Source organism: Apodemus sylvaticus, chromosome 8 (genome assembly GCF_947179515.1).
Source record: "Apodemus sylvaticus chromosome 8, mApoSyl1.1, whole genome shotgun sequence".
NCBI lineage: Eukaryota > Metazoa > Chordata > Mammalia > Rodentia > Muridae > Apodemus > Apodemus sylvaticus.
Window position 1 is genome coordinate 66,611,788 of NC_067479.1, and position 23,568 is coordinate 66,635,355.

The 23,568-nt window shown below is 45.1% G+C and overlaps 1 protein-coding gene across 1 annotated transcript in view; it reads right to left on the minus strand.

The window, feature by feature from the left end:
• Mipep (mitochondrial intermediate peptidase) overlaps positions 1-23,568 on the minus strand; it is a 128,539-nt gene that overhangs the window by 57,869 nt on the left and 47,102 nt on the right. The window contains exons 14-16 of the mRNA XM_052191265.1: positions 22,432-22,541; positions 10,158-10,232; positions 7,190-7,309 (exon numbers count right to left, since the gene is read on the minus strand). Of these exons, the coding sequence (XP_052047225.1) occupies positions 7,190-7,309; positions 10,158-10,232; positions 22,432-22,541 (305 nt within the window). The remainder of the gene's footprint in view (positions 1-7,189; positions 7,310-10,157; positions 10,233-22,431; positions 22,542-23,568) is intronic.

Below are 23,568 nucleotides of genomic sequence, written 5' to 3' on the forward strand. Positions count from 1 at the left end.
GCTCCCTCTCTGCCTTCATTCCAGTGTGCTCCCTCTCTCTGTCTTCATTCCAGTGTGCTCCCTCTCACTGCCTTCATTCCAGTGTGCTCCCTCTCTCTGCCTTCATTCCAGTGTGCTCCCCCTCTCTCTGCCTTCATTCCAGTGTGCCCCCTCTCTCTGCCTTCATTCCAGTGTGCCCCCTCTCTCTGCCTTCATTCCAGTGTGCCCCCTCTCTCTGCCTTCATTCCAGTGTGCCCCCTCTCTCTGCCTTCATTCCAGTGTGCCCACCCTCTCTCTGTCTTCATTCCAGTGTGCCCCTCTCTCTGCCTTCATTCCAGTGTGCTCCCTCTCACTGCCTTCATTCCAGTGTGCCCCCTCTCTCTGCCTTCATTCCAGTGTGCCCACCCTCTCTTTGTCTTCATTCCAGTGTGCCCCTCTCTCTGCCTTCATTCCAGTGTGCTCCCTCTCACTGCCTTCATTCCAGTGTGCCCCCTCTATCTGCCTTCATTCCAGTGTGCCCCTCTCTCTGCCTTCATTCCAGTGTGCCCCCTCTCTCTGCCTTCATTCCAGTGTGCTCCCTCTCTCTGCCTTCATTCCAGTGTGCTCCCTCTCTCTGCCTTCATTCCAGTGTGCTCCCTCTCTCTGTCTTCATTCCAGTGTGCTCCCTCTCTCTGCCTTCATTCCAGTGTGCCCCCTCTCTGCCTTCATTCCAGTGTGCTCCCTCTCTCTGTCTTCATTCCAGTGTGCTCCCTCTCTCTGTCTTCATTCCAGTGTGCCCCCTCTCTCTGCCTTCATTCCAGTGTGCCCCTCTCTCTGCCTTCATTCCAGTGTGCCCCCTCTGTCTTCATTCCAGTGTGCTCCCTCTCTCTGCCTTCATTCCAGTGTGCTCCCTCTCTCTGCCTTCATTCCAGTGTGCTCCCCCTCTCTCTGTATTCATTCCAGTGTGCTCCCTCTCTCTGCCTTCATTCCAGTGTGCCCCCTCTCTGCCTTCATTCCAGTGTGCCCCCTCTCTCTGCCTTCATTCCAGTGTGCCCCCCTCTCTGCCTTCATTCCAGTGTGCCCCCTCTCCCTTCATTCCAGTGTGCCCCTCTCTCTGCCTTTCATTCCAGTGTGCCCCTCTCTCTGCCTTCATTCCAGTGTGCTCCCTCTCTCTGCCTTCATTCCAGTGTGCCCCTCTCTCTGCCTTCATTCCAGTGTGCCCCCTCTCTGCCTTCATTCCAGTGTGCCCCTCTCTCTGTCTTCATTCCAGTGTGCCCCCTCTCTCTGCCTTCATTCCAGTGTGCCCCTCTCTCTGCCTTCATTCCAGTGTGCCCCTCTCTCTGCCTTCATTCCAGTGTGCTCCCTCTCACTGCCTTCATTCCAGTGTGCTCCCTCTCTCTGCCTTCATTCCAGTGTGCCCCCTCTCTCTGCCTTCATTCCAGTGTGCTCCCCCTCTCTCTGCCTTCATTCCAGTGTGCTCCCTCTCACTGCCTTCATTCCAGTGTGCCCCTCTCTCTGCCTTCATTCCAGTGTGCCCACCCTCTCACTGCCTTCATTCCAGTGTGCCCCCTCTATCTGCCTTCATTCCAGTGTGCTCCCCCTCTCTCTGCCTTCATTCCAGTGTGCCCACCCTCTCTCTGTCTTCATTCCAGTGTGCCCCTCTCTCTGCCTTCATTCCAGTGTGCTCCCTCTCACTGCCTTCATTCCAGTGTGCCCCCTCTATCTGCCTTCATTCCAGTGTGCCCCTCTCTCTGCCTTCATTCCAGTGTGCCCCCTCTCTCTGCCTTCATTCCAGTGTGCTCCCTCTCTCTGCCTTCATTCCAGTGTGCTCCCTCTCTCTGCCTTCATTCCAGTGTGCTCCCTCTCTCTGTCTTCATTCCAGTGTGCTCCCTCTCTCTGCCTTCATTCCAGTGTGCCCCCTCTCTGCCTTCATTCCAGTGTGCTCCCTCTCTCTGCCTTCATTCCAGTGTGCTCCCTCTCTCTGCCTTCATTCCAGTGTGCCCCCCTCTCTCTGCCTTCATTCCAGTGTGCTCCCTCTCTGCCTTCATTCCAGTGTGCTCCCTCTCTCTGTCTTCATTCCAGTGTGCCCCCTCTCTCTGCCTTCATTCCAGTGTGCCCCCTCTCTCTGCCTTCATTCCAGTGTGCTCCCTCTCTCTGTCTTCATTCCAGTGTGCTCCTCTCTCTGTCTTCATTCCAGTGTGCCCCCTCTCTCTGCCTTCATTCCAGTTTTCCCCTCTCTCTGCCTTCATTCCAGTGTGCCCCCTCTCTCTGTCTTCATTCCAGTGTGCTCCCTCTCTCTGCCTTCATTCCAGTGTGCCCCTCTCTCTGCCTTCATTCCAGTGTGCCCCCTCTCTCTGCCTTCATTCCAGTGTGCCCCCCCTCTCTCTGCCTTCATTCCAGTGTGCTCCCCCTCTATCTGCCTTCATTCCCGTGTGCTCCCTCTCTCTGCCTTTCATTCCAGTGTGCCCCTCTCTCTGCCTTCATTCCAGTGTGCTCCCTCTCTCTGCCTTCATTCCAGTGTGCTCCCTCTCTGCCTTCATTCCAGTGTGCCCACCCTCTCTCTGCCTTCATTCCAGTGTGCCCACCCTCTCTCTGTCTTCATTCCAGTGTGCTCCCTCTCTGCCTTCATTCCAGTGTGCTCCCTCTCTCTGCCTTCATTCCAGTGTGCTCCCTCTCTCTGCCTTCATTCCAGTGTGCCCCCTCTCTCTGCCTTCATTCCAGTGTGCCCACCCTCTCTTTGTCTTCATTCCAGTGTGCCCCTCTCTCTGCCTTCATTCCAGTGTGCTCCCTCTCACTGCCTTCATTCCAGTGTGCCCCCTCTATCTGCCTTCATTCCAGTGTGCCCCTCTCTCTGCCTTCATTCCAGTGTGCCCCCTCTCTCTGCCTTCATTCCAGTGTGCTCCCTCTCTCTGCCTTCATTCCAGTGTGCTCCCTCTCTCTGCCTTCATTCCAGTGTGCTCCCTCTCTCTGTCTTCATTCCAGTGTGCTCCCTCTCTCTGCCTTCATTCCAGTGTGCCCCCTCTCTGCCTTCATTCCAGTGTGCTCCCTCTCTCTGTCTTCATTCCAGTGTGCTCCCTCTCTCTGTCTTCATTCCAGTGTGCCCCCTCTCTCTGCCTTCATTCCAGTGTGCCCCTCTCTCTGCCTTCATTCCAGTGTGCCCCCTCTGTCTTCATTCCAGTGTGCTCCCTCTCTCTGCCTTCATTCCAGTGTGCTCCCTCTCTCTGCCTTCATTCCAGTGTGCTCCCCCTCTCTCTGTATTCATTCCAGTGTGCTCCCTCTCTCTGCCTTCATTCCAGTGTGCCCCCTCTCTGCCTTCATTCCAGTGTGCCCCCTCTCTCTGCCTTCATTCCAGTGTGCCCCCCTCTCTGCCTTCATTCCAGTGTGCCCCCTCTCCCTTCATTCCAGTGTGCCCCTCTCTCTGCCTTTCATTCCAGTGTGCCCCTCTCTCTGCCTTCATTCCAGTGTGCTCCCTCTCTCTGCCTTCATTCCAGTGTGCCCCTCTCTCTGCCTTCATTCCAGTGTGCCCCCTCTCTGCCTTCATTCCAGTGTGCCCCTCTCTCTGTCTTCATTCCAGTGTGCCCCCTCTCTCTGCCTTCATTCCAGTGTGCCCCTCTCTCTGCCTTCATTCCAGTGTGCCCCTCTCTCTGCCTTCATTCCAGTGTGCTCCCTCTCACTGCCTTCATTCCAGTGTGCTCCCTCTCTCTGCCTTCATTCCAGTGTGCCCACTCTCTCTGCCTTCATTCCAGTGTGCTCCCCCTCTCTCTGCCTTCATTCCAGTGTGCTCCCTCTCACTGCCTTCATTCCAGTGTGCCCCTCTCTCTGCCTTCATTCCAGTGTGCCCACCCTCTCACTGCCTTCATTCCAGTGTGCCCCCTCTATCTGCCTTCATTCCAGTGTGCTCCCCCTCTCTCTGCCTTCATTCCAGTGTGCCCACCCTCTCTCTGTCTTCATTCCAGTGTGCCCCTCTCTCTGCCTTCATTCCAGTGTGCTCCCTCTCACTGCCTTCATTCCAGTGTGCCCCCTCTATCTGCCTTCATTCCAGTGTGCCCCTCTCTCTGCCTTCATTCCAGTGTGCCCCCTCTCTCTGCCTTCATTCCAGTGTGCTCCCTCTCTCTGCCTTCATTCCAGTGTGCTCCCTCTCTCTGCCTTCATTCCAGTGTGCTCCCTCTCTCTGTCTTCATTCCAGTGTGCTCCCTCTCTCTGCCTTCATTCCAGTGTGCCCCCTCTCTGCCTTCATTCCAGTGTGCTCCCTCTCTCTGCCTTCATTCCAGTGTGCTCCCTCTCTCTGCCTTCATTCCAGTGTGCCCCCTCTCTCTGCCTTCATTCCAGTGTGCTCCCTCTCTGCCTTCATTCCAGTGTGCTCCCTCTCTCTGTCTTCATTCCAGTGTGCCCCCTCTCTCTGCCTTCATTCCAGTGTGCCCCCTCTCTCTGCCTTCATTCCAGTGTGCTCCCTCTCTCTGTCTTCATTCCAGTGTGCTCCTCTCTCTGTCTTCATTCCAGTGTGCCCCCTCTCTCTGCCTTCATTCCAGTTTGCCCCTCTCTCTGCCTTCATTCCAGTGTGCCCCCTCTCTCTGTCTTCATTCCAGTGTGCTCCCTCTCTCTGCCTTCATTCCAGTGTGCCCCTCTCTCTGCCTTCATTCCAGTGTGCCCCCTCTCTCTGCCTTCATTCCAGTGTGCCCCCCCTCTCTCTGCCTTCATTCCAGTGTGCTCCCCCTCTATCTGCCTTCATTCCCGTGTGCTCCCTCTCTCTGCCTTTCATTCCAGTGTGCCCCTCTCTCTGCCTTCATTCCAGTGTGCTCCCTCTCTCTGCCTTCATTCCAGTGTGCTCCCTCTCTGCCTTCATTCCAGTGTGCCCACCCTCTCTCTGCCTTCATTCCAGTGTGCCCACCCTCTCTCTGTCTTCATTCCAGTGTGCTCCCTCTCTGCCTTCATTCCAGTGTGCTCCCTCTCTCTGCCTTCATTCCAGTGTGCTCCCTCTCTCTGCCTTCATTCCAGTGTGCCCCCTCTCTCTGCCTTCATTCCAGTGTGCCCCCTCTCTCTGCCTTCATTCCAGTGTGCTCCCTCTCTCTGCCTTCATTCCAGTGTGCTCCCTCTCTGCCTTCATTCCAGTGTGCTCCCTCTCTCTGCCTTCATTCCAGTGTGCCCCCTCTCTCTGCCTTCATTCCAGTGTGTCCCCCCTCTCTGCCTTCATTCCAGTGTGCCCCTCTCTCTGCCTTCATTCCAGTGTGCCCCCCCTCTGCCTTCATTCCAGTGTGCCCCCTCTCTCTGCCTCGAGGCTGTAGCTCAGATGTGAGCACTCAGCTGTCTCTTCACTGCCATCATGGACTCTAACCTTCTGAAACGGAAACTTCAATTAAATGCTTTCTTTTGTAAGTTGTCTTGGTCGTGCTGTTTTATCACAGCAATGGAAAAGTAACAGACACGGGAGAAGGAGTGGTATCGGCCATGTTCCTCGCCACACTGAGTTCTATAGGTTTGGAGAATGTCCAGTCTGCCCCCATCTACACTTACTTATGAGGCTCTCTCTTCAGTGGTTATTTTTGTATGAATTGAACTTGCATTAATTTTTCTTTAAGACTTATTTATATTGTGTTTGGGTGGTGTGTGTGTGTGTGTGTGTGTGTGTGCCTACTGCCTGTGGAATAAGGAAGCCAGAAGGTGCCATAGTCCCTGAAGCTGGAGTTACACATGGCTATAAGCCTCCATGTAAGCACTGATAATTGAACCTGGGTCCTCTGAAAGAGCAGCAAGTCTTCTTACCCACTGGGACATCTCTTTTGCCCCAACTTGAATTATTAGTTGTTTAGAAAGCTAAGTGGAATATTTGGTGAGAACAACAAGAAGAACAACAAGAAGGAAAAAAACCCCACAAACCCCAAAACGAAACGAAACAAAACAACAACAACAAAAAAACACCCTACTGAATCCTCGCAAAGGTAACAGTTATTAAAACCCAGGAAACTGTTACTATTCTGTCTTCCATAGTTAAGAGGTTGTTTCCATCCCGACAATGTTCCCTAGCACAGATACTGAAGAGCTCAATAGATCATAGGTTAGAATAATAAATGATAGAAGATCAAAAACAGGCAATTAGGGCTGTGATTGTGTACGTCTAGAACATTCAGCTTCTAAGGTAAAAATCTAAAGACGCAGAGCACTGTAGAGGTCAAATGCCCCCTCAACAGGCATTATTTCTGAACATATTTACTAGTGAGGAGATAGTGACCTGGGGCTAGTTACAATTTAATGATTAACTTAGTCTCTGAACATCATTAAGTTCGCACTGACTTTGTCTTCCCATAGTTCATGGAATTCTCTTAGCACTAATTCCTTATTGGACTGACTAGGATTCAATTTCAAGCCAGTTGTAGCCAGCTCTCCTCCTGGACTGGTAAAATAAAACAAACCCAGAGAATAACAGAGCTGAGAACAGAGAAGAGACACATGTGTAGTGATGCTATAGAAGACCTAGATTCAGTTTAGTTAGAACTAGAAACATCTGCACCTTTCCGGTTATGGGATTCAACTAATACCCTCTCTGCTTAAATACTTAGAAAGCATTCTAGTGCAGTGTCAAGTTTCTGTGGGTTCTTAACACCTACAACTGGGAAGCCATGAGAAATGAGTCCACACTGCTGAGCCAATCAGTTGATCCTCTTTCCACAGGAACCTGGGACTAACCAGAAAGTCTAAAGTTCCTTTCAATCCCAGTACATCGCTATCTAATCCTGGGAAGGGCCTCAATAGGAGCCCCAGTGAGAGGAGAGGACTTACAAGATTAGGCTGGTTTAAGAGGGAAATTAAGAGTTATTTTTCCGAAGCAGAGAAGTGAGGCCAGGCACCTAGGACTTGGAAATGGCAACCAGCCTCCTGCCCTCTAGCTAGCAGGGCACTAAGTAAGACAGGACATAAAGAATATAGCACAACCCCTGGAACGATGTAAGGTACCCAATAAATGGTAGTTCTCTTTACAATGAATACTAGGAGTGTCTCAACATATATATGTATTAAAAAACAAACAAAAAAAAATACTGACTAATCCGGGGTTCCTTGGCATGTGGGATGCACTGAGAGAAGAGAGAAAATACACGGAGCAGGAGGCTCCTAACATCTGCCCATGGGGAAATTCAACACAAATGTACGGATCTCAAGTCCTCCAGGAGGTATTGATGGTGGCCTAGAGAAATGAGCAGAGCCAGTCACAGCATGCCAGATTAAAATGCGGACTCACAGTGTCAGGAACATAGGGTAAGCCATAAAACCGCTCCTGTGTTTCCATGAGGATGTCTGTGGTTGACTTCTTCAGGGGATGCTGGCCATGGTAGATTTGATCCAGGGCGGCATAAAAGACCTAGGCAGACAGAAACCTCTGTTTAGCTTTGGTAGTCCATCCTGTATTTAAGATGTGGTCAGTCAAAGATGTCGTAAGTGCACCAGAATGGCACTTATGAACCACAGCTGAAAAGACTCACAAACATAAATATGTGTTATTTGAGACATACTCTGAACCACATATATAACCAGTTGAGAGTGTAAAGGGGCACTCTCAAGCTTTCCATAATCAAGGTTGCTGTTCAGTTTTGAACCTTATTCATCATTAAATCTGTGGTCACAGAACTGGAATTATGCAGTTATAAATATGTTTTAAAGAATCAGAGTTATAGCTTGTGGTCCTTGTAACTAACAAATCTTGTTGGGTTTCTTCCTGGATCCTGTACATCATCGGTGAGAGGTGCGAGGCGGCCAGCACCCTAGCTTTGTATCTAGAACTGAAGGAACACTAAGTTGCACACAAAGAGATGTAGAAAGCACCTAGTGTAGGAGAGCCCAGAGGGGCAGACCCTCATGCAGCTGTTGCAGGGTTTGGTGCAAGGGCCATGGCAGATCTGTATCAGAAAGAACAAAGGAAACAGCTGCAGCAGGGGGCAGTGGGGGAGGAGGAGGACCCCTCACCCTAGTCCTGGGAAGTGGCCACGGAATAGAGGAACACCAAAGGAAATCTGAACATAAAATCTGGACATCTGACCTGAGTGCTGGGGTGGTAACACCGTGGGGATTTACAAGAAAGCTGCAGTGTTTTATTTAAAGAGACAGTTTGACATGCAATTACACCGCTGCAGTGAGTCTTTATGGCTTAGAAATGGAATCTGCAGAGAATGCGCAGCTGCTGACTTGAAAGACGTGAGGATTAGTTTGGATAAAAGAAAACATGTAGATGACCTCTGGCCCCTGCCTTCACCTACATATAGAATTATGCTTGTGAATTATAAAGCTAAGTTAAGCCTTCCCTGGAAAAATATAGACATTTTCTGAATATAAACATTGTGTTCCTCTAGCTGGTTATCTAAACATACAGCTAAATACAGCTCTCTCAGTTCTGCCATGAGCAGTAACAATGGATAATGATAACCCAAGAAAGCAGAGCTGTCAGAGTAGATGATTATGAACTGACTCTTAATTCTCACCTGAGCTGAGAGGCACACTCTTTGTCCTACTCTACAAACAAGCAAGAATTCAAGAGCTTTGTTCCTTCGATTATGCCTTTTAAACGACGTACATGTGGACTTTTAGGAACACTTGGTCCCTAGTTTGGTGGCACTGTTTGGAGAGATTTAGGTGTGGCCTTCTTGGAAGAAGTATGTACTGGAAGGGAGCTTTGAGATTAAAGATTCCATGTCACTTCTTGTCCATTCTTTCTGCTTTGTGCTTGAAGTTTAGGATGCACGCTTGCTCTCGGCTGCCTGTTCCTGTCTGCTGTGCCTCCACTGGGATTGCTCTGCTGGGGCTCCCAGTTCCTTAAGCTAGTTCTCTTCATGGTGCTGTATCACAGTAACAGAGCAGTGAACAATACACTGCTCACCCAGCAGTTGCCCTCCTGGAACCCAGCCTTACTGCCATACAAAAGTACTCAGCCCTTCTGTTAGACCGTGCATGACTAGAGGAGTGCCACAGTTTCTACCATACTGTCTAGACCAGCTTGAGCCTCTCTACCTGCTGCCTGTACTGCAGCTCAGAGGCAGGGTATAGCACCTGTAGCGTGGGGAATGGCTCCCTCTCTCAGGCTTATTCTTTTGGATGGGAAGAAAAGAACAGTTGGCTCCTGGTTTAAAATGAAATGATTGGAACAGCTGCTCAGAGAGAAGGCTCCACGAGACTTTTAGAAGCAAAGTAGAAGGCTTCAGTGCCAGGGTGCACATGCATGCAATCCCAGCTCCAAAAGACTCTGGCAGGAGGATCATACTCAAGGCCAGCCTGGTCTATTCCTGAGATATCAAAATCAAAACAAAGTTATCAAATGCCTTTCTCCGGGCAAGACTATTATTAAAAAAATTAAAATTAATTTTTAATTGAATTCATATGCATGGCCACTGAATAACACAAATCAAATGAAAATCCATGGTTATGGCCATATAACCATTCTCCTCACTAAGGAAGTCAGGGACTGAAGCCAGAGCCTGTTGCATGCTCCAGAGCTACACCATACCCTTAGGTAGAATACATTCCAAGATACAACAAAACAGCCCAGTTATTGCCTGCTAGGAATTGCATTTGGTTTTGGGTTTTGGGTAGAGAATTTTTAAAAACCAAAAGCAACTGGAGAACTGTTTCCATCTGAAAGAGTTAGCTGGATCCTGACAGGCTGCTGCTGAGGTCAAAGGGGAGTGTGCAGGAACTGTTCATTACTTTAAGACGTAAGCACAAGACACTCCCACAAACAATCTCAGTAAGGACAAATATCTGAACATCTGCTAACAGACCTGGCATCCAGATGGTTCATCAAATTGTCCTTGTCTTCATCTTGTAATCCAGGAAACTGTCTGTAAATACTATCCTAAAACTAATAATAACTGTTTAAACTTCACATGAAGAGCCACAAATTGTTTTTAAAAAACAGAACATGTGTAACAATACATGGTTAGGTCTGAGCCCTAACATGGCTGTATAGTCCTGATAGGCTTTGATTTTCTAGATAAAAATGGGAAATGGTCATATTTCATATTTCACATGTATCTCATACAGATAGTGTGAGAATTTCATGAGTCAGTTCTGGCCAAGTTCTTTGAACTGAGATGAAAGGTGTTCAGAAGCATAATTATTGTAATAAATGTGTGGCACTGGCAAGAATTTAAAGTTGTGTGAATATATGGGATAATGTCTGGAAAACATTAGCATGAGGCACATGCTAATAACACACATACCTGAAGCTGCATTTCTGCGGCTGCGCAAACCTTCTTAGATTCACAGAGACGAGACACCATAGCTTTCGGCAGTGGCTTCAGAAAACAAAACAACAGGCACATCAGTAAACTGCTTAATAAGCCACTGCAGCAAGGGTCAGGAAATTTAAAAATAACATCATGGGAGAAACATGAATGACAGATCTCATTATAGTGTAAAAATAACCTTTGAATATTTTAGCTGACAAGATAACATGACTGAAGGCATTCCATTTAATTTTAAGAAGGACTGTCAAATAAGGGTTTGCACAAGAAAAAACAGGATTAGAGGGAGTGACGGTATTGGCACTGATCTTTCAAATCTATTTAAACCCCAAAGGGATACTTGTGCTCCTTTGTTTCCAGCAAGTGTGTTCAAGTGCTCTCTTAACTTTCAAGTGCACATAATAACTGACGAAGCGCCTAAGAGATTAAAATGTCGAGATAAACGCTAATCCACAGTGCCAAAAAGGGTTAGACTGGACTGATAACTCCCAAAATTCAATGTGATGATAAACTTCAGGTTCTTACTTTCCCAACCAGGAAGACTTATAGAGCTTGAGCTTGGTACAATGTCCATGTTATTTAAGGCTTTTTCTATGAAACTAGTTAGACCTATCCTATGACACTTAGACTCTTGGGGGAAAAAAACTGAACAATGTAGTTGAAGAGAGTAAGTTCTTCTTTATTAAAGAAAGCTAAAATCCCTTCTACAGAGAAACACGTTATCTAAGAAACCAGAGGCAGGAGCGTGGGAGTTTAGCTCCTGGAATGTGGGCTCATTCACAGCGGCTACTATCTCCATCCCCAGAGCAGCGTCTGCCCCAGGACTCTGAAAGGCTTTGCTGATGGAATGATCCTTTCCTGTGACCCTGTTAAGGAGAAGAGCCAGAGAAAGGAAGAACTGACTCCATTCCTAATGAAGAAAGAGATCGTTTTGGGAATTCACGAATTTGATCCAGAAAGTGAAAGTCCTTCCTGCCCTTGCATGCTTGAGCATTCGGCCTCCAGCTGGCGGCGCTGTACCGGAGGTTGTGAAGCTCTTAGGAGGTGGGTGGAGCCTTAGTGGATCACTGGGGCGAGCAAGACTTCAGCCTTTCTATCCCAGCCCCCCTTGCTGTCCATCATCCTCTGCTTCCTGAGTTCAGATACAATGCAACCAACCAGCTTCCTGCTCCTGCCGCCACGTCTTCCCTGCCCTGACGTTATTTGCCTATTTTTATTTATTTATTTATTTATTTATTTATTTATTTATTTATTTATTTATTTATGACGTTATTTGTCTCTTGCCTGGTGAACCAGTCAACACTGTCACCTGTGCTCTAATGGACTCTAATGGACGGCTGGTCTGCATCCTCAGACTCAGACACTACAAGTTTCTGGGGCTCAGGAAGAGCTTGAATGTTAGCTACCTCTTCCTGCAGTGATGCTGGCAGCAACCTGCCACGCTTTCTACATGGTTAGAGGGTGGGACACACCCAACAGGTCAGTGTTTCAAAAGTAAAGCATTCTTGAGAGGAAGGCAGCAATGCTTGAGAAAGGATCAGGATTATTAAAGGTGTGCATGACGACTCCTGCAACACTTCAGTGTGCATGATAAGACGGTGTGCATCAGTACCACAAGCCAGGCTTTGGCTAAGGGATGGTTCACTGGACAAGTATCTGCAGACAGCCTGCCCTTCCTCTGACTGGTATACTCCTTGGTCAAGAAGAAAACAGAAATCTCAGCAATCTGGGAACTTATACCCTAGCCCATCTTGGTATTTAAAAAAAATACTATTGAAAAACCAGACAGTTTTTATTTTGTCAGTTCCCCTAGGCTCAAGGATCAAGCACAAGGCTTAACCTCAATTTCCTATAAAATATAAGCATCTGGCCTTTAAGTATTCAGCTGTACTAACCACATGATACTGACACACTAACGGCATCCCTTTAAGCTCATTTATGAACACTTGCATCTTAGTTCTATAAATAGCCATTGCGCTATAAATGGGTGAGCATTAGATGTCAATTACTTTAAAATACTTCAAAGAAAATGATAAAATGCAAATTTAAAAGGAAGTATGCTAAAGATACCTGCCAACTCCTCATTCATTCTATAAACTGCCAATGTAAGTTATTGCTGTGGTGAGCTGGGGGGTGGTGGTGGGGGCAACAAGTTTCTCTTTTCTCAGCTCAAGATGTTTGAATTTAGGTTTCCATGTTAATTTAGATATTGTCCACTTTTAGAAAAATCCTGCTTAATTGACATGTTTACTGTTTTCTTTTGCTTCAAAAAGGTCTATGAGGCTGGGTGTTTTATAAAGAAAGCAAATTTATTAGAATCACACTTTTGGAAACTAGCAGTCTAAGACTAGGTAGTCCTAATAACGAGAATCTCCTGGCAGATGGTGACAGATGGTGGGAACATGTACAAAAGACACCACACGGAGAGACAGGCAGAAGAGATCACACGGAGAGACAGGCAGAAGAGATCACATGGAGAGTCAGGCAGAAGAGAGATCACACGGAGAGACAGGCAGAAGAGATCACATGGAGAGATAGGCAGAAGAGATCACAGGGAGAGACAGGCAGAAGAGATCACAGGGAGAGACAGGCAGAAGAGAGATCACACGGAGAGACAGGCAGAAGAGATCACATGGAGAGATAGGCAGAAGAGATCACATGGAGAGACAGGCAGAAGAGATCACATGGAGAGACAGGCAGAAGAGAGATCACACGGAGAGACAGGCAGAAGAGATCACATGGAGAGATAGGCAGAAGAGATCACATGGAGAGACAGGCAGAAGAGATCACATGGAGAGACAGGCAGAAGAGATCACATGGAGAGACAGGCAGAAGAGATCACATGGAGAGATAGGCAGAAGAGATCACAGGGAGAGACAGGCAGAAGAGAGATCACACGGAGAGACAGGCAGAAGAGATCACACGGAGAGACAGCAGAAGAGAGATCACATGGAGAGACAGGGCAAAGGCCTGTTCTCTTATAACAACCTACCCAATAAGTAGCCACAGGACTTAATCAGGGTCCCTTAGGAGCCACAGCCATTTCTTCTAGGATGGTAGGATGAAGGTCCTATAACTCCAAAACTGCCTCACTGGGGACCAAACTTCCAGCAAACAATCATTTGGGTCATGATTCATTTCCAAATCACAGTAGACAATTTAGCCAGAATCCACCATACTCAAGACCAAGATCCTCATGACCCCCTTATCCTCAGTACCTCAAGTGGTGCGGAGTCACCAAAGCCAAAAAATATTCTGTAGGTTTGATTAGCTAGAATATTCTCTAACACTTCCTGCTTAGCAATATTCTATCCACCAAACTCCCCAGCCTGGCGCTCTGCCACAAGTAAGCCCGTGTCCCCTGTACTTGGAGATGAAGTGAGCAGAATCTGCCCTGCTGTAAAACTCACTACAGCTGATCCCTCTGAAGAAATGTTGTCTTGCTGGGTCTTTTTATAGGATTATACCTTTTTCTGTAAAATATCAGATAAAACATCATCTTCTGCCCTCAAGTATCATAATCCTGCTAACTGCATCAGATGGAGGTGAGATATGGAGCAGGAGGCAGCAGAGCCATTTTAAGACACCACCCACCACCAAAGCATCCTGCTAGCCAGTGACAATGCCATCCCCACCTGAGGTTTTGTTTTTGTTTTTAATTAATGTCCCAACAAGTTCTCCCCGACAGTGTTAGTAGTGGTGATATAAAACATAGTGATTGTAATTATGTATTCAAGTACACAATTAGCATATAATTAATTAATGGTTGGTAAGGTAAACATGTGGGAAAATGTCGGAAGGAAAATGAGATGAACCCAGAACTGAAGGTAGGCGGGCACACAGAAACGTGTCTCTCCCAGTCCCTACAGTTTCTTCAGTAGATGTAGCTCTAAGCAATCCAGCAGGCAAGAAGGAGGGAACCTCCCAGGACCCCACGAGAAGACCAGACCCCTTCCTGGAGACCCCAGCAAGGCCTGAAGGCTGGAGCTCCACACCAAGTCAGACAAGCAGGTCTGACAGCAAAGCCTGACCTGGACAGAGTAGGAGCTGTGAAGCAGTTTATCTTCTTAAAATACTCATCACGCTTCATGAACTCGCACAAACAGGAATGTGTCTAAAATGCATTTGGCCAGAACCCTTTATGTTTGTCTTAAAACTAAAAATCTACAGTATTTAAAGCATTTTAATTTCTAACCACCCAGAAAATCCTGATCTTCAAAACATGTAATTCCAACATTCCAGTCAACAACTATAAATTTCTTCTTGGCACACATTTTATCTGAGATAAAGAGTGTGAGAGCATTTACCACTTCTTTTGGAAAACTAAAAGAAAAGACAAAAATAGTGAAAAGTTAAATCCTAGGGACCAGGAGGATGGCTACGGAGACAAAAGCACCTGCTGCCAAACCTGAAAGCCTGACCTTGACCCCAGGACTACAGAGGAAAGAGACCTGACTCCTGAAGGCTGTCCCCCAGCCTCGGTACAAGCACGCATGCACACACATATTGGATCTTAAAAACGTGATGAAAGTTTCAACTTTAATTGTCCCATGAACAGTATTTTGTGTTGTATGTTGCCTAAAAAAGTAGGTAGATGATGGTCCCGGGAGGAATTGGGAGCGTAGGGTGTGCATGAACATGATTAAAATACACTGTGTGCATGTAGAAAATTCTCAAAACCTTAATAAAAATATTTTTAAATGGGTTAGGTCACAGGTAGCAACCTAACCTTTCATTCACCCTTCCAATTATACAGTGGTAGAACCCAGGGAGCTTTCCGGCCTGGCCTTGACTGGCGCCCACTGACCTCCCGGGCTCCTGAGTGACCACCTCCTCCAGGAAGCATAGCAGGTCACCATACACTCACTCTTGTTCTTTTGCCGGAGATTCCCAGTCATCCTGGCTTCAGGAGAAAGACCTGCTACAGGGCTGTGCCTACTCCCAAAGAGTATTTGTCAGGGTCTGACTAGGTGTGGCCCCTATAGACTCACGTGCTTGAATGTTTGGCTCATAGGGAGTGGCACTATTAAGAGGTGTGGCCTTGTTGGAATAAGTGTGTCACTGTGGGAGTGGACTTGAGGTCCCTTATGCTTAAGATATCTCCAGTGTGGAACAAGGCCTCTTAGTTCAAGATGTAGACCTCTTTCTGGGCAGTGGTAGCGCATGCCTTTAATCCCAGCACTTAGAGAGGCAGAGGCAGGCAGATTTCTGATTTCAAGGCCAGCCTGGTCTACAGAGTGAGTTCCAGGACAGCCAGGGCTACACAGAGAAACCCTGTTTCGAAAAACTAAAAAAAAAAAAAAGAAAAGAAAAAGAAAAGAAGATGCAGACCTCTCAACCTCTCAGCTCCTTCTCCAGCACCATGTCTGCCTGCACCCCACCATGATGATAATGAACAGAACCTCTGAACTTGTAAGCCAGCTCCAACTAAATGTTGTTCTTTATAAGAGTTGCCATGGTCACAGTGTCTCTTCACAGCAATAAAGCCCAAACTAAGATGGTTTTTGAGCTTCTTTCCTTCAATCCTATCCACATTTTTAAAATACAAGTGCTTCAAAGCACTGATTTGGAAATAAGTACATCAATTACATGCACACTTCTACCATGAAAAGAAGATACTCTAATATATAAAATTCCTTAAGGAAAAAATGGCTGGTATGTGCACACGGTAGCCCTGTTAACCTGCACACCTCTCTATTCTGTTTGTAAACTGTCTTCAGCCCTTTAGACCCATACTGGAATGAGCCTCTCACAAACCTGCACTGGCACCCTTGTGGGAGACTCTAAGGTCTTCTCTGCTACAGCACTATGTTAAGAGATCATTTCTGACTGATGTCTGCTGAGGGAGTGCAGCATGCACCTTGTCATACCACAGATATCCAAAGTTCCTTCCACCTGCCTCTTCAAAGCCAAGTCCACACCATGCCCATGCTCACCTGCTCCCAGGTTACTGTCTCATGCTGCAAACTACAGAGTAACACCAGCAGGCCTGCCCTGCCCTCCTGAGAACTGTACACAGTAAAGAGGCATGCATACATCTTTGTCCTCCTATGGGGCTGTAACAAGGGGCTGTAACAATATGAACCAACCAGTACCCACAGAGCTCCCAGGGACTTAACCACCAACCAAAGAGGACCATGGAGAGGCCCACGGCTCCAGCCACATGGGTTTGAAATGTAAATAAAGAAAATATCTAATAAAAAATGTAAAAAAAAAATAGAGAAAAAAGAAAACTAACTTTGGCTCAAAAATATAAAAAAATACTGATGTCTAATTACATAATTTCTTATGGGTAATTATATCTGAATAAAGTAAATCTTGTTTTTTTGTTTTTTTTGGTTTTTTTTTTTAAAGAGGCATGTTTCCATTTGTGATTTTTCAGGTAACACTTAGTATCAATATTCTTCTGCTGGGGGGGATTTCATTTAGACATAAGAGTCAGTCTAGCTGAGCCCTTACTAAAGCAGCTTACAGTTTTAGAGAGGACTTTTTTCCATATGTCACTCCTGACATACTACCCAGAATAGGTGTATAAATGTATTTCAAAACAATATTTATTAGGTAACCTTTTCCTTCAGAGTTTCTATTAGGAAGAGCCTGCAAGTCTTCTCTCTAGAACTCCCGAGGCCTGACACTGTCCTCATCCCCAGTAGGCTGCCCTTGTTTTGGGTGACTGGAGATCGTTCCTTAGGAGAAGAGAGTAAAGGTTGAGGAAAGACAGGCAGATGGGGGAGATTCCCAAGCTCTGCCCTCGCCTGCACTTGATCGCACTGTCTGTCTGAGGCAGCCGACCAAGCAGTGGGGAGAGATAGCAGTGAATGCCTGCCATCTTGCCCAGGCAGGAGAACAGCACAGGGCTGTGCGCAGGGAAGCACATGAGAGGCAGCAGCCACGGCAGTGCCTGGAGGAGGCCAGCACCCCACCACGAGCAAGGCCTCTTGCAGCACTTACTAGTGAAATTTCACATTTAAAGATCAGCTTTGAAACAGACAACCCCCCCCAAACAAAACAAAAACAAAACAAAAAACAAAACCCCTGAGGCTTGATTCAGTGCTGAGAAACACTGAGGCTGACTATAAACTTAGGAGCTATACATCTTGAACTAGTGATTGACTACCCCAGCCCAAAGGCCCATGGTTTAGCCAGATATCCAACAGGAAGTCCTGTTCTAATTTAACTAACTTATCCATCCTATAACCACACACGTGCCTGATGGCTTCCACTTAAATTTCTGCAACCTCAATCTTTGCGGTCCCGTCAGCTGCCCTGGTTGACGGCGTCCTCACAGCCCCCAGCAGTCCCGGGAACCCCCTCTGTACCCAACGCAGAGCTTTGCTACCTAGCTCTGACTCCTTGCACTCACTTATGATTTCCCCTCTTCAACGTCAGACATAATTACAGCCCAAAAGGGGAAAAGCTGTAGAACTTACCTACTTCCCTTTCATGTCATGAATGTACTCTGGTTTACTGGGCAGCATTAAAGGCTTTAGTCTAAATATGAACCATAAAGGTGATAATTATCTAACTTTACGAAGCCTGAAGAAAGTAAAGACCAGCAGCATGAAAGCATCTGAGGAAAGACCTTGATCCCGCTCCACACTTCCCTACCTAGAAATGGTAAATAACAACAACGCAAATCCATATTTTCATATGTAACAGGATCCTAAAGCGTAACTTTTCTACAGTGTAATCCATTATCTCCAGGCTTTACAGTGCACATAAATTATTAAATTTGACTAACACAATATTTGAAGGTTTGGATGCATTATTTTTCAATTTCTAAATGTTTGGGTTTTTTTTTAATGAACATGACAACGTTGATGAATGGTGCTTCTTTGCATCAATAATATACTATTCAAATACAGACAGCAAAAGCACACAGAACCCAGGGAATGCAGTCCCCCACCCTCCCATGTAAGACTTACACCTTGAATTTTGTTAGGGAAGAAGTTAGCTGTCTATTAAAGATCTAAGCAATAGAATTAAAAGGCAAAGTCAACAGAGATGGACAAAATCCCAGACACAATGCTTATAAAACACACAATCTGCTACAGCACAGTTGGACTATTGCCAAAGTGACTATCAACAAACTATGAAGAATCCACACCAGACAGCCCACTAAGTCAGCTAGGCCTGATGGCGCAAACCAGTGTGCTAATACCCAGGAGGCTGGCTGGACTAAATGTTGATGAACTTCCAGGAAACTGTGGTTCAAACAAACAAAAGAAAACAAAGCAAAATTCAGCTACATTTCTAAAAGGTCTTGGGCCAAAGGCAAAATCCACAAAGGAAATTAACAATGTCATAGCTATTTTATACTAAAACTATAGAAACTGAAGCAATGTATCATAAAATTTTAAGCAGATGGCTTTCACATCTAAATATGTATAATATATAAGTTTAAACAATTAGAGAAATGTCACTTTAAGAAATCAGGAAAGCCTTTAATCCCAGCACTAGGGAGACAGAGGCAGGTGGATCTCAGTGAGCTCAAGGCCATCTAGGTATACACAGTGAGTTCAGAGGCAAATGAGCTATGCAAAGAGACCTTTTTTAAAAGGGGAGGGAGAAGGAGGAAGAAGAGAAGGAGGAAGAGGAGGAGAAAGAGGAGAAGGAGGAAGAAGAAGAGGAGAAGGAAGAAGAGGGGGAGGAGGAGGAGCGGGAAGAGGAGGAGGGGAAGGAGGGGGAAGAGGGGGAGGAGGGGGAGGAGGGGAGAGAGGGGAAGGAGGGGGAGGAGGGGGAGGAGGGGGAAGAGGAGAAGATGATAAAAAAGAAGCCAGGGAAGTGGATGGAACAAGAAAGGAAAAAATGAATGAAGCAAAAAATACCAGTGAACTAAAACCAAACAAAAGACTTGGTATTTGCTCTTTGAAAATCCTAATAAAACAGATTAGTAAAGGAAAAAATGAGAGAAACAATACTAAGTGAAAAGGAATATAATTACAGATGAGGCTGAAAATTAAAGATAAAAGAATACTATAAATAACTATGCCAATAAACTTAAGAATTTGGGTTAAATTTCTAGAAAATTACAACTTAGCACAACTTATTAAGAAGAAAGTCCAGACAAGGAGTCCAACAACTACAAAAAGCCACTCATTAAAAATCTTCCTACAGAGAAAGTAAATCATAAATGGCTTTAGAGATGAACTCTGACAAAGCTCTATGAAACAGATGGTTATAGTTTTATTTAAAAACAAAAATCAAAAACACTGTGGAGAATGGAAAAAGAAGGAACACACACCATCTCACTATCTCATTTTATAAAATGGCCTCTACTCAATACCAGTGAAATCAAAGTCATTAGCCAATCTTTCTCCCAAACCCAAGCTTCCACTGTTCACAAAGTACCACCAAGAAGTCAGCTCTGTGTTGAAAAAACAACACAAATTCAAGGTCAACGTTGTTTAACCCTAGGATTTAAAGGTGTCTTACTGCTAGTTCTTAACACTTCTACTCATTATCCAATTCCTCAAGTGATGTGGTAAAAAAAAAAATCTGGTAGAATCATTAATGTTAAAAAATAATAATAATAAACAAAAATCTGTAAGCTAAAAATTGGAAGGAATTTGCTTTCCCTGGCATCTCTACCAAACCCATAATAAGCATCTTCCTTCATGATAAAGAAACATTTCTTTAAAAACCAGGCTGAACAAAAACAAGCAAACAAAAGCATCGATCAGGACCAAGGCAAGTCACACTCACATGCAGCTTCTACTCAGGGAGCGGAATGAGAAAAGAAAAAGAAACAAACAAAAGCTATGTGGACTGGAAAGAGAACAAAGCACTCTCAGCAGAAATAATGATGCAGACGCCACTCCAAGTCTACAGGCAGGTTCCAGGAACCAATGACTTGCCCAAGATCGCTGAGGATATTTGCAGCAGTGTGAAATTAGCTCTTAGAAATTAGTCTGGCAAACATGGATCAAGGTCTTAGAGAGAAAACACTAAAACTTTATTCCAAGACTTTTAAAAACCTGATAAATGGTGAGCTATGCTCTAGTCATGACTCTGAAGACTCAATCCTGACATTGGTATATGGCACAGATACAGCATATATACAGATATGCTGCTGTACACATAGAAATACTGAATCCTTATACTTTAAAAAAAAAATAAGTAATTTGATTCTACAATGCCTAGAAAAGCATCGAAGCACCCAACAAAATTTTTGAGAAGCAAATTGAAGAGGAATGGTCCACTGGTGTTAAGCTTATTATAAAGCTACAGTAGTAGAGACCATGTGGAATGGTTACCACAACTTACAGGTAAGATAGAGCACAACACACTGATTGTCCCTTAGGTGACAGGACACTGGAGAAAGGGGAACAGCCCTGCTCCAAGTAAGGCTGTTTGAGTACCAATGCTAATAAAAGCTATAAACTTAAGCCAGGTGGTGGTGGCGCACCCACCCAGCACTCTGGGAGGCAGAGGCAGGTGGATTTCTGAGTTCGAGGCCAGCCTGGTCTACAGAGTGAGTTCCAGGACAGCCAGGGCTATACAGAGAAACCCTGTCTCGGAAAAAAAAGGCTACAAACTAAAAAACTGGAGATAAAGGAGGTTACTATAGGACATGAGCAGAGTGTAAAGAAGCTATCTGGTCTACCTAGGAGTTTAGCTACTTCAATTCAGTTAGCTGGCTGAGCACTCCCTTCCTGTATCCTTTTCCAAGACCCTGTGTATTCATACCCTCTTCAGACACTCCCTGTACCCTAAGGCAGCCTGACTTGGACTTGCCCTGCTATCCTGGGTATGGGGCATCTGGCTGTACTCCATAGGCCTCATACGGGAAGCAATTACCAAACTCTTTTCACTGCCAAACCCCAACATGAAGCTATGGATGGTTGCAGGACTTTTTGTAGGGTTGTGTGGCCAGATCAGTGACTATGCCTACATAATCCCCCAAACAACTCTTTACAATAGTTAATTTGACTTTGCCATTTTAAAAACTGAAATAAACTATAATGTAGACTCATTCAAGATTCAAGACTTACTTTGAAACATATCTATTATTCTAAGTTGATGAAAATAGAATCAAACCCCTAAAAGACAACAAAATTGCATTACACCTCTGGGGATAGTCAGAAAGAGATGGAAATAAAGAATGGGTTCAGTCTTGATTTGGCTAATGTTCTCTCCTAATTTGATTAATCCTTTCTTTTAACATTTTTAAATTTCACTCTTCTCCCCTGTACTAGGCAAAAGTCTAGGGCCTAGAGATGCAAACAGCAATGCACAACAAGGCACACTGTGATGGGGAAATGTTCCCAGAAGGCAAGAGTGTATTGTCCCACGAGCATGGACAGCTGGGTGAGAATGTTGCTGAGTAGCAGAACACATGGCTAACGTGTGCAAGCCTGTGGGCCAGATCCCCAGCACCACAGGGCAATGAAAAACAAAACAAAAATACATTTGGGTTTTAAATAAAGCATACCATTAGTTATACTCACAGAGAACTACTGAACTATCATATCAGTTTGGCAGTATTTAAAATTGTAATGTGTCACACAGAGAGAGAGATAGAAAAAAATACTTGAATTAAGGAATGTTCAGACTTCACATTTGGATAATAAAGGTGCTAAGAGAATAACTCAAGCGACGAGAACAAATGTCCACAAGTGAAGCTCTCTGCAGTGAGACAAGCTGGCATGCCTGCCCGGTACACAGAAGGCAAAGTAGAGACAGTTTCCTTATGGGATAAAGATGGGACAGAAGAGGAGATTATTTAGCATCAGATACAAGGCAGCTACTTTTCTGCATATGACCATGGATAGGAAATATGATTTGACAGTTTGCTGGAGAGATAGTATTTAAGAAAACAAAAGAAATAAACACAAAAAATTCAGCGGTATTCAGTAGGCCACAAGTAGAGCCAATCATGGCAACCTAATGCATAATACAATACAGTGTCATAGGTAAGAACCTCTTACCCAAACTGCCTGTGACCACAACTAGTTCAGAATTTGAGTTTTTTTCAGGTCTGGGGATATCTGCACATACACAGTTAACACATCATAGGAATAAGACCCAACTCTTAATGGGAATTCACTCTTTCACAGACATGTTACATTACACATATACCTGAGGGCCATTCGGTCTGGCATTTTGTTTTGTGTATTATGTTTTGACTATGACCTGTCACATGAAGTCAGGTCTGTGATTTTCTACTTGTGGCACCATGTCAGTGTTTAAAGTTTTCAAATTTCAGTTTCAGGATTAGGGATGATTAGCCTGTATTAGTTGTTCCTACCTGACCAGTCTGATAATGCTTGGCAAACTGGCTGACTACTCGGTAATCATTTGAAAAGTACTCCATCAGAATAGATGGAACCTCAGCAAAGTCAGTAGGGCACCTGGTTCCTAAAAAGAAGAGGGAAAAAAATAGGTATGAGTTAAATCAACATGTTTGTCTTTCATATTATGTGCATTTTAAAACTTGTTTGTACTTCTGATGATCTATGATAAGCTTTAATTCACTGAACCAATATTTTACTCTATAAAACTATTGTACATATTTGCAGAAAAGTTTATTATAATCCTATATTTTTTCTTTATATTAAAAGTAAAACAAAATATTTGCACAGCTGCTGAAACACCTTACAAAGCAATAGCTCACACCCTCTCCACATAGCTTGTCTTCTGCTATGCTGGCTTGACATGAAATATAAATTAAAACCCTCTTACAACCAATAAGGCATTTGTATTTGATTCACTGAATTCCATTTCCAAATGCTTTTAGCCTTCACTTGTTTTCAAAGGACTTTATTTAAGCTGCATACTGTTCTTTGTATTAGAGTCAATCTTTGGTAAGAAAAATCAATATTTTAAATTCAAAGTTTCTTGAGGCAACAAATCTCTAAGAACCTCCTGGTGTTGCTCTATCGTTCCAGTCAACCTGCCCACACTCTTTTCAAACATCATTTTCTTACCCCAGTTCTATGTATTCAGAGTTAGTTAATGAGCAATGGATGCTAACACCTTATCAGGAAGTGATCAAATGCTAACCACTAATGATAGTGAACCAAGGACTTCAGATGAAGTACAGCCAGGTATGGTGGTGCACACCTGTGATCCCAGTACCTGGGAGGTAGAGGCAGGAGGATCAGGTGTTCAAGACCTGTTTGAGTTATACAGAGAGTTTAAGTCTAGCCTGAGTAATACTGTAGAGGAATTTTAATCCAGCAAAATGGCTGTTCTGATAAAGACTCACATCTAAAGACATTCTAAATCTGTGTAATCCAGCTGTAATGATACACCTTTAATCCCTATGGCTGGAATATAATCATGCCCTTAGTACACACCTTTAATTCCAAACAATGAAGGTAAAGTTAGTTTGTAGAAGGAAGCAGCCATGTTTGAAAGTGATGGCTAATTGAGGGGCAGACAA